The 11,504-nt window shown below is 44.9% G+C and overlaps 3 protein-coding genes across 4 annotated transcripts in view; 2 read left to right on the forward strand and 1 right to left on the reverse strand.

Annotated features, from left to right (window-relative positions):
- Positions 1-2,717, forward strand: part of LOC126988425 (collagen alpha-1(I) chain-like) — a 47,794-nt gene extending 45,077 nt beyond the window's left edge. For both annotated transcript variants that reach the window (XM_050846500.1, XM_050846501.1), the window contains one exon: positions 2,439-2,717. In XM_050846500.1, the coding sequence (XP_050702457.1) occupies positions 2,439-2,453 (15 nt within the window). In that variant the 3' untranslated portion in view covers positions 2,454-2,717. The remainder of the gene's footprint in view (positions 1-2,438) is intronic.
- The window catches only part of LOC126988427 (melanoma-associated antigen C1-like), a 104,417-nt gene that overhangs the window by 17,323 nt on the left and 75,590 nt on the right, over positions 1-11,504 (reverse strand). The window lies entirely within an intron of this gene.
- Positions 26-2,389, forward strand: LOC126988431 (uncharacterized). Its single transcript, XM_050846515.1, has 5 exons — positions 26-345; positions 443-541; positions 1,231-1,329; positions 1,621-1,719; positions 1,819-2,389. Exons 1-5 carry the CDS (start codon positions 287-289, stop codon positions 2,387-2,389), a joined length of 927 nt encoding a protein of 308 aa, XP_050702472.1. The 5' UTR covers positions 26-286.

An 11,504-nucleotide genomic window follows, 5' to 3' on the forward strand; every position in this document is an offset into this window, starting at 1 on the left:
ATTGGCATGGATTTTTCCTTCACTGGTAGCCTGGTAATGTACTCCCAGGTCTTTCTCTGCCTCTGTGGTGGATAGTGGAGTGTTTCCCATGTGGTATTGGTGTGCTGGATATCCCTTCACTGGTAGCCTGGTAACATACACTCCCAGGTCTTTCTCTGCCTCTGTGGTGGATAGTGGAGTGTTTCCCATGTGGTATTGATGTGCTGGATATCCCTTCACTGGTAGCCTGGTAACATACACTCCCAGGTCTTTCTCTGCCTCTGTGGTGGATAGTGGAGTGTTTCCCATGTGGTATTGGTGTGCTGGATATCCCTTCACTGGTAGCCTGGTAACATACACTCCCAGGTCTTTCTCTGCCTCTGTGGTGGATAGTGGAGTGTTTCCCATGTGGTATTGGTGCTGGATATCCCTTCACTGGTAGCCTGGTAACATACACTCCCAGGTCTTTCTCTGCCTCTGTGGTGGATAGTGGAGTGTTTCCCATGTGGTATTGGTGTGCTGGATATCCCTTCACTGGTAGCCTGGTAACATACACTCCCAGGTCTTTCTCTGCCTCTGTGGTGGATAGTGGTGTGTTTCCCATGTGGTATTGGTGTGCTGGATATGCCTTCACTGGTAGCCTGGTAACATACACTCCCAGGTCTTTCTCTGCCTCTGTGGTGGATAGTGGAGTGTTTCCCATGTGGTATTGATGTGCTGGATATCCCTTCACTGGTAGCCTGGTAACATACACTCCCAGGTCTTTCTCTGCCTCTGTGGTGGATAGTGGTGTTTCCCATGTGGTATTGGTGTGCTGGATATCCCTTCACTGGTAGCCTGGTAACATACACTCCCAGGTCTTTCTCTGTCTCTGTGGTGGATAGTGGAGTGTTTCCCATGTGGTATTGGTGTGGTTGATATGCGTTCTCTGGGAGCCTGGTAACATACACTCCCAGGTCTTTCTCTGCCTCTGTGGTGGATAGTGGAGTGTTTCCCATGTGGTATTGGTGTGCTGGATATCCCTTCACTGGTAGCCTGGTAACATACACTCCCAGGTCTTTCTCTGCCTCTGTGGTGGATAGTGGAGTGTTTCCCATGTGGTATTGGTGTGCTGGATATCCTTCACTGGTAGCCTGGTAACATACACTCCCAGGTCTTTCTCTGCCTCTGTGGTGGATAGTGGAGTGTTTCCATGTGGTATTGGTGTGCTGGATATCCCTTCACTGGTAGCCTGGTAACATACACTCCCAGGTCTTTCTCTGCCTCTGTGGTGGATAGTGGAGTGTTTCCCATGTGGTATTGGTGTGCTGGATATCCCTTCACTGGTAGCCTGGTAACATACACTCCCAGGTCTTTCTCTGCCTCTGTGGTGGATAGTGGAGTGTTTCCCATGTGGTATTGGTGTGCTGGATATCCCTTCACTGGTGGCCTGGTAATGTACTCCCAGGTCTTTCTCTGCCTCTGTGGTGGATAGTGGAGTGTTTCCCATGTGGTATTGGTGTGCTGGATATCCCTTCACTGGTAGCCTGGTAATGTACTCCCAGGTCTTTCTCTGCCTCTGTGGTGGATAGTGGAGTGTTTCCCATGTGGTATTGGTGTGCTGGATATCCCTTCACTGGTAGCCTGGTAATGTACTCCCAGGTCTTTCTCTGCCTCTGTGGTGGATAGTGAAGTGTTTCCCATGTGGTATTGGTGTGCTGGATATCCCTTCACTGGTAGCCTGGTAACATACACTCCCAGGTCTTTCTCTGCCTCTGTGGTGGATAGTGGAGTGTTTCCCATGTGGTGTTGATGTGCTGGATATCCCTTCACTGGTAGCCTGGTAACATACACTCCCAGGTCTTTCTCTGCCTCTGTGGTGGATAGTGGAGTGTTTCCCATGTGGTATTGGTGTGCTGGATATCCCTTCACTGGTAGCCTGGTAACATACACTCCCAGGTCTTTCTCTGCCTCTGTGGTGGATAGTGGAGTGTTTCCCATGTGGTATTGGTGTGCTGGATATCCCTTCACTGGTAGCCTGGTAACATACACTCCCAGGTCTTTCTCTGCCTCTGTGGTGGATAGTGGAGTGTTTCCCATGTGGTATTGGTGTGCTGGATATCCCTTCACTGGTAGCCTGGTAACATACACTCCCAGGTCTTTCTCTGCCTCTGTGGTGGATAGTGGAGTGTTTCCCATGTGGTATTGGTGTGCTGGATATCCCCTCCCAAGGTGTAGGACTTTACATTTTTCTTCATTGAATTGTAGCAGCCACTCTTTGTTCCATTCCTGTAGCTTGGTGAGGTCTTATGGTAGGAAATCCACAGCCAAGGAGTTTAAAAGGGAAGATGTCTCACTGAAATTGATACAGAGCCCTTATTATAGACCACAACCAAGGAATCAGTTTATCTTCAGGAGTTGCATTGTGTAGTCTTATGTCCCTGTGTGCATTCTCTCACCCTCCCTTTTCTTTGTTCCAGACGCTGTCAAAATAGTGCAGGAGCGACGGTGAGCGGCCAGTCAACGCAGCAGCAGCAGCAGCGGCGGCGGCGGACCGATCCCTCCCTCCCTGCGACGCCAAGATACAAAACGTCGAAAAATCTCATTTTATTTTCAAGTGTAATATATTGTACAGATATTGTTTTGTATTTTTGTCCATTATACAGTAATAATATTGTATGTTTTATGCAAGGAAGACCAAGCGTTGCAAAATTTTACCAAGTCGTAAATGTCATTATTAAAAAAGATGAAGAAACGGACTCAGATGGTTTCCTTTCTTTCTGATGCGCACTCACCCACTCACCCACTCACTCACTCACTCACTCACCCACTCACTCACTCACTCACTCACTCACTCACCCACTCACTCACTCACCCACTCACTCACATACCCAGCCACTCACCCACATTCACTCCCACCAACACACACTAACACTCACTCAATCACTCACCCACTCACAAACACACACTCACCCACCCACTAACACACACACACACTCTCCCATTCACACACACACACACACACACACATTCACTCTCGGATTGCCAGTTTGGATTCAGGAGAGGGAGATCTTGTGTCACCAACTTGTTATGTTATTACTCAAGGGTGACAGATTTAATACGAGAGAGAGAAGGCTGGGGGGATGGAGTGTACCTGGATTTGAGAAAGGCATTCGACAAAGTACCACACAGAAGACTAATTTGGAAAATTAAAAGTAGGGGTGGAGTGGGTGATGGACTGATTAAGTGGCTGGAGGACTTCCTAACTAACAGGGAAATGAGGGCAATAATCAGGGACAGGGTTTCCAACTGGTGCCCAGTGAGGAGTGGGGTCCCGCAAGGTTCGGTGCTGGCACCAATAATGTTTGCTGTTTGTATAAATGATATGGTGGAGGGAGTGACCAGCTATGTGAGTTTGTCTGCAGATGATGCAAAGCTATTGAGACGAGTCAATGATGTGAAGGACTGTGAGGCATTGCAGAGGGACCTGGACAAAGTATGGGAGTGGAGTGGTACATGGCAGAAACCTTGGGAAATGTAGAAAAATAGAGTTTGGAAGGAGTGGAAGAAGATGTGAATATGATTATAAGATGGGAAGTGAGATAATATGCAGAGGAGTGGAAGAAAAAGATTTGGGAGTGACTGTCTCAGAGAACATGTCACCGGACAAACACATCAACAGGATAACGGGACAAACTATGAATTTGCTGAGGAACATAAGGACAGCATTTGTGTATTTGGACGAGGAGATGATGAAGAAAATAATAGTTACAATGATAAGGCCAAGGTTGGAGTATGCAGCAGTGGTCTGGTCTCCTCACGAAAAGAAGAACATAAGAAAGCTGGAAAGAGTGCAGAGAGTGGCAACTAAGATGGTACCGGAACTTAGGGATCAGACTTACGAGGAGAGACTCAATAGCATGGGGCTCACAACCCTGGAGAGAAGAAGAGAAAGAGGAGACCTGATAGCGGTGTACAGGGTGGCGAGCGGGGTGGAGAACCTGGACAGAGAGGACCTGTGTGTGTGTGTGTGTGTGTGTGTGTGTGTGGAGCGAGAGAGAAACGAGAGGACATGGAAGGAAGTTGAGGGCGACCACGTGTAGGCGAGATGTGAAAAAGTTTACCTTCCCAAACAGAAGCTGTGGAATGGACTGGAGGAGGAGGTGGTTTGTGCAAGAAACATTCATGGTATTAAGAAAAAGTTGGATAAGAGAGGATATGGAGACGGGACAGCGCGATCGTAGCTCTTTTCCCATATATCACAACTAGGCAAATACACACTCACTCACGCACTCAGCTACCCACTCACTTGCTCACTCTCCCACACTCAACTACCCACCCACTCACTCACTCATTCACTCCATTGTCTGTGTCTGTGTGTCTGTCTGCTTGGTGGTCCGCTGCCTCTCGTGTCTGTCAGTGGTTGTCTGTCTGTCTGGGTCGGGTCAAGTTACAGCAAGTCTTCAAGAAATGGACATCACAACAGATAATGCCTCAACGAACAGCTTATAATGTTGGAACCAAGATGCTGCAACGAGGTTTTATTTATTATTATTATTATTACAAGAAAGGAGACAGCTCAAGGGCACAAAAAAAGAAAACCATAATAAAAAAAGCCCGCTACTCGCTGCTCCTACAAAAAAGAATCAACAGAGGTGGCCGAAAGAGAGGTCAATTTCGGGAGGAGTGTGTGGGGCGGACCATTGTTACCAGGTTGTCATACTAGTCATATTTTTTCATCTGCTTGAGTGTGGGGTGGACCAGTGTTACCAGGTTGTCATACTAGGCATATTTTTTCATCTCCTTGAGTGTGGGGCAGACCAGTGTTACCAGGTTGTCATACTAGGCATATTTTTTCATCTGCTTGAGTGTGGGGTGGACCAGTGTTACCAGGTTGTCATACTAGGCATATTTTTTCATCTGCTTGAGTGTGGGGTGGACCAGTGTTACCAGGTTGTCATACTAGGCATATTTTTTTGTCTGAGTGTGGGGCAGACCAGTGTTACCAGGTTGTCATACTAGGCATATTTTTTTGTCTGAGTGTGGGGCAGACCAGTGTTACCAGGTTGTCATACTAGGCATATTTTTTTGTCTGAGTGTGGGGCAGACCAGTGTTACCAGATTGTTGTACAGGTAACTCTCGATTTATGTGAGTATTGTGTCCTTGAAGAGGTCGCATAAATCAAAAACAATGTAAATCAAACAAGAGGTCGGTTTGTACCTTTATTGCCTACTGTATCACTCTGACTCCTCTCCCTCTCGTGGTTCCTCCTCTGGCTGCCCTTCCCCTCGTGGTAGCACAGCAGCGAGGGTGTTGTTGTTGTTGAGTAGCGTGGCAGCGTGGGTACTGTATTGTTGTTCAAGTGGCGCGCGGGAAGAACTGAGCTCAGCTGTGTGGCCGTGTGAGTCCAGTTGCGTGAGACATCTGGTGGACACTCCATAAAATATCGCGTATAAGTGAAAAAAACGTGTAAATTAAACATTTATTTGGATTTTGGACCACGCGTTATTTCAAAAACGCGTAAACCAAACTCGCATAAATCGAGAGTTACCTGTACTAGGCATATTTTTTTTGTCTGCTTGAGTGTGGGGTGGACCAGTGTTACCAGGTTGTCGCACTAGGCATATTTTTTTCATCTGCTTGAGGCCCAAAACTGTCACACCTTCACTGATAACGCTACACATTTACAATTAGTGTTCAAATGGTTAATTATATCGATGTTTTTCTCCAATTCTTACATGTCAAAAACTAGTAAATACGATGTTCTGAGTACGATGTTCTGGTAACGCTGGGCGGGACACCTTAGGCTCATGACGTGTGTTCCATCTGGTCTCCTCCCTTCAACCTCCACCTCCGTAGCTCTTCTGTAAGTGCTGGATGTTATACCATTTACCCACATAACATCTGCTGCAGTGGAGGACAAGAAGGGAAGATCGGTGAGTAGACTGACTGATTGGTATGTTTAACCCGGTGGTAGCAGCGAGGATCATGTTTCTTAATGGTCCCTCCAAGCGAGAAAAATGAGAAAAAATCACCCCTCACACAAACCATTTCATAATATATATCAAAGCATTTGTGATCAGATTATGCATCATGGATTTTGGGGGGTTTATATCATGGCACAAATTTGGCCTGTCGCTGCTACACGGTAAAGCCACAAATTTGGCCCGTCGCTGCTACACGGTAAAGCCACAAATTTGGCCCGTCGCTGCTACACGGTAAAGCCACAAATTTGGCCCGTCGCTGCTACACGGTAAAGCCACAAATTTGGCCCGTCGCTGCTACACGGTAAAGCCACAAATTTGGCCCGTCGCTGCTACACGGTAAAGCAACAAATTTGGCCCGTTACTGCTACATGGTAAAGCCACAAATTTGGCCCGTCACTGCTACATGGTAAAGCCACAAATTTGGCCCGTCGCTGCTACATGGTAAAGCCACAAATTTGGACCGTTGCTGCTACATGGTAAAGCCACAAATTTGGCCCGTTACTGCTACACGGTAAAGCCACAAATTTGGCCCGTTACTGCTACATGGTAAAGCCACAAATTTGGCCCGTTAACTGCTACGGTAAAGCCACAAATTTGGCCGTCACTGCTACGGTAAAGCCACAAATTTGGCCGTCGCTGCTACACAGTAAAGCCACAAATTTGGACGTCGCTGCTACACAGTAAAGCCACAAATTTGGCCCGTCGCTGCTACACGGTAAAGCTACAAATTTGGCCGTCGCTGCTACACGGTAAAGCTACAAATTTGGCCCGTCGCTGCTACACGGTAAAGCCACAAATTTGGCCCGTCGCTGCTACACGGTAAAGCCACAAATTTGGCCCGTCGCTGCTACACGGTAAAGCCACAAATTTGGCCCGTCGCTGCTACACGGTAAAGCCACAAATTTGGCCCGTCGCTGCTACACGGTTAAGACACCTCTCCACCCAATACTGACCTCTCTTTTAGTTACTGTTTACTGTTGTCTTTAATGGGAGCAGCGAATAACAGGCTTTTTTTTCACTTTTCGTTGCCCTTGATGTAAAAAAATATATATAAATAATAAACACTGTGTTGAGAGGAAAGACAAATTAAGAGAACACTAATACACACTGACACACTGACAAGGATGTCCTCAAATAAACGCTGTCTTTATCAGGATGTCCAGAAATGCTACAGAGATGAGCACAGGGGCCGCGCGCAGCTATTAACATATATGCACCCAACATTTCCTTCCTTCAGTGCATGTGAGACGGGGATGGACACTGTATAGCAACTTGGAGAGGCGGATTAATGCCTTTGATAATCTCTCTCTCTCTCTCTCTCTCTCTCTCTCTCTCTCTCTCTCTCTCTCTCTCTCTCTCTCTCTCTCTCTCTCTCTCTCTCTCTCTCTCTCTCTCTTTGTCCCTTCAGATTGGAAAAAGGCTAACGTGACACCGATTTTTAAGAAAGGAGACAAAAAAGTACCAGGTAATTACAGGCCCATTAGTCTAACTTCGGTTGTAGGTAAGCTACTTGAGGGCATAATTAGAGACAAAATTGTGAGCTACCTTGAAAGCCACTCATTAATTGGGGACTCACAACATGGCTTCCGAAACAAAAGATCCTGCCTATCAAATCTATTAACCTTTTATAACGACCTCTTCACTGTTTATGACGTAACCAAATCACTGGACGTAGTCTATCTTGATTTCCAGAAAGCGTTTGATAAAGTCCCGCATCATAAATTACTTTACAAATTAAAGCAAATAGATATTAACGGTCAGGTAAACCAATGGATCGCGAATTGGTTGAGCAACAGACAACAAAGAGTAGTGATCGACGGATTTAACTCAGAGTGGGCGCCGGTCACTAGTGGCGTCCCTCAGGGCTCGGTTCTTGGCCCAGTGCTCTTCATTATTTACATCAACGACGTGGATGTTGGACTCAATAATCGCATTAGTAAATTTGCAGACGACACAAAGATTGGTAACTCGGTTCTCACTGACGAAGACAGACAAAGCCTCCAAGAGGATTTGCACAAAATTTCAGCTTGGTCGGATAGATGGGAGATGCCCTTTAACGTAGACAAGTGCCAGGTCCTTCAAGTTGGAACGAGGAATAAGAAGTTTGATTACGAAATGCGCGGCGTTAAACTCAAAAGCGTTCAATGCGTCAAGGACTTGGGGGTCAAAATAGCGTCAAACCTCAAATTCTCACAGCAATGCATCGATGCAGCAAACAAAGCGAACAGAATGTTGGGCTTCATTAAAAGAAACTTTTCATTTAAGAATAAAGATGTAATACTCCCGCTCTACAACAGTTTAGTCAGACCCCACTTGGAATATGCGGTACAGTTTTGGTCTCCCCACCATGCAAAGGATATTGCTAAATTAGAAGGTGTTCAGCGTCGGGCAACGAAAATGATCCCTTCCTTGCGCAACAAATCCTACGAAGAAAGGCTTTCTACCCTTAACATGTTCTCTCTTGAGAAACGTCGCCTCCGAGGAAAACTGATCGAATGTTTTAAAATACTTAATGGTTTCAAAAATGTAGACAGATCAACATTGTTTATGATCGATGACACTTTGCGCACGAGGAACAATGGCGTAAAACTCAGATGTAGACAAGTAAATTCAGACTTCACCAAATTTTTCTTCACCAACGTTGTAGTGCGAGAATGGAATAAGCTCCCACCATCAGTGGTCCAGTGTAACACGATTGACTCCTTCAAAAATAAGCTCGACCGTCACTTCCTTCAACTTAATAAAAAAATTATCAACTAGAGTAGAAGTGCAAAGTTTTGGAGTCTTCTGATTAATGTAAAATCACTTAGGTTTAAGGACAGACAGGGGCGTCATTTCAGATTTTTCTTGGGGGGGTCAGAGACAGTTTGGTGAGCAAAGAGCTTCATCAGCTTTCTCTCTCTCTCTCTCTCTCTCTCTCTCTCTCTCTCTCTCTCTCTCTCTCTCTCTCTCTCTCTCTCTCTCTCTCTCTCTCTCTCTCTCTCTCTCTCTCTATCTATATATATATATATATATATATATATATATATATATATATATATATATATATATATATATATATATAAAACTAACTCCAGCTGCTGTTACTTCTTGAGGCTTCGCTGGTAGGGGGGGCAAACTGAGGCTTGGGGGGGGCAACTGCCCCCCCCAAGACCCCCAAATGACGCCCCTGAGGACAGACCACCAAGTCTGGACCATGGGGTCTGTGTGGTATGATTTTCTATGTAAATCTATGTTCATCTCTCTCTGGCCAGCTTCACACGAGCGTTTTTTTCCCGCCCGGTTTTCCCGTGCGGTTTAGAAATCAATGAAGTTGGTCCACCATTTACGTCGTCGCTTTTACATATATTTTAACACCCTGTTCATTATACACAGAGATCATTCTTCTCTTTAAGTCCTCCATCTTGAACAAACATTGACAAACTGACCAGTATTCTGTGCACTGCTGCAGACGAACCGCGCGGGAAAAAAAACGCTCGTGTGAAGACGTGCCATTTGAGACACCCAACCGCACGGCCATAATACCGCGCGGGAAAAAAACGCTCGTGTGAAGACGCCTTATAAGACACCCACCCGCGTGGCCATAATACCGCGCGGGAAAAAAACGCTCGTGTGAAGACGCCTTATAAGACACACACCCGCGTGGCCATAATACCGCGCGGGAAAAAAACGCTCGTGTGAAGACGCCTTATAAGACACACACCCGCGTGGCCATAATACCGCGCGGGAGAAAACGCTCGTGTGAAGACGCCTTTTAAGACACACACCCGCGCGGCCATAATACCGCGCGGGAGAAAAACGGCTCGTGTGAAGACATGCCTTTTGAGACACACACCCGCGCGGCCATAATACCGCGCGGGAGAAAACGGCTCGTGTGAAGACATGCCTTTTGAGACACACACCCGCGCGGCCATAATACCGCGCGGGAGAAAACGGCTCGTGTGAAGACGCCTTTTAAGACACCCACCCGCGCGGCCATAATACCGCGCGGGAGAAAACGGCTCGTGTGAAGACGCCTTTTAAGACACCCACCCGCGCGGCCATAATACCGCGCGGGAGAAAAACGGCTCGTGTGAAGACGCCGTATAAGACACACCCGCGCGGCCATAATACCGCGCGGGTAGAAAACGCTCGTGTGAAGACGCCTTTTAAGACACACACCCGCGCGGCCATAATACCGCGCGGGAAAAAAACGCTCGTGTGAAGACGCCGTATAAGACACACACCCGCGCGGCCATAATACCGCGCGGGAAAAAAACGCTCGTGTGAAGACGCCGTATAAGACACCCACCCGCGCGGCCATAATACCGCGCGGGAAAAAAACGCTCGTGTGAAGGCGGCGTCTCTCCCTCCCTCGCGGCCTGGCTCGGGTGTCCTCGCTGCGCACTTCTCAAAATCTCCTTCATTTTACATTTTCCGGACGATTTTTTCACTTCCTTCCCGGACATTATTTTTTTTCAATATATTTCCAGCAAGCAAGATTTGATCCTTCCTTCTTTCCTTCCTTCTTTCCTTCCTTCCCTACAAAGAAAACAAGATATATGAAGAAAATACTAGGGAAAACAAGGCAAATATTAGGGAAAAACAAGATATATAAAGAAAATACTAGGGAAAACAAGGCAAATATTAGGGAAAAACAAGATATATAAAGAAAATAACAAGGAAAACAAGGCAAATATTAGGGAAAAACAAGATATATAAAGACAATAACAAGGAAAACAAGGCAAATATTAGGGAAAAACAAGATATATAAAGAAAATAACAAGGAAAACAAGGCAAATATTAGGGAAAAACAAGATATATAAAGAAAATACTAGGGAAAACAAGGCAAATATTAGGGAAAAACAAGATATATAAAGAAAATACTAGGGAAAACAAGGCAAATATTAGGGAAAAACAAGATATATAAAGAAAATACTAGGGAAAACAAGGCAAATATTAGGGAAAAACAAGATATATAAAGACAATAACAAGGAAAACAAGGCAAATATTAGGAAAAAACAAGATATATAAAGAAAATAACAAGGAAAACAAGGCAAATATAAGGAGAAAACAAGATATATAAAGAAAATACTAGGGAAAACAAGGCAAATATTAGGGAAAAACAAGATATATGAAGAAAATACTAAGGAAAACAAGGCAAATATTAGGGAAAAACAAGATATATAAAGAAAATACTAGGGAAAACAAGGCAAATATTAGGGAAAAACAAGATATATAAAGAAAATACTAGGGAAAACAAGGTAAATAATAGAAAAAAACAAAATATATATAGAAAAACAAGATATATAAGGCGAATGATGTGTAATATAACAAAGAAAACAAGATATCAAGGTAAATAATATACAAGACAAAGAAAACAAGATATATAAAGAAAATAACAAAGAAAACAAGGCAAATAATAGAAAAAACAAGATATATATAGAAAAACATGATATATAAGGTGAATGATGTGTAATATAACAAAGAAAACGAGAGATATCAAGGTAAATAATATACAAGACAAAGAAAACAATATACATAAAGAAAATAACAAGGAAAACAAGGCAAATAATAGA

This window comes from Eriocheir sinensis, chromosome 69 (assembly GCF_024679095.1).
Source record: "Eriocheir sinensis breed Jianghai 21 chromosome 69, ASM2467909v1, whole genome shotgun sequence".
NCBI lineage: Eukaryota > Metazoa > Arthropoda > Malacostraca > Decapoda > Varunidae > Eriocheir > Eriocheir sinensis.

Excerpts from the sequence above, each read along its gene's own strand:
- LOC126988431 (XM_050846515.1), top strand. The coding sequence starts at position 287 with ATGTGGTATTGGTGTGCTGGATATCCCTTCACTGGTAGCCTGGTAACA. Across the intron at positions 542-1,230 it reads CTGGTAACATACACTCCCAG|GTCTTTCTCTGCCTCTGTGG; the intron begins GTCTTTCTCTGC and ends ATACACTCCCAG. Across the intron at positions 1,720-1,818 it reads CTGGTAACATACACTCCCAG|GTCTTTCTCTGCCTCTGTGG; the intron begins GTCTTTCTCTGC and ends ATACACTCCCAG.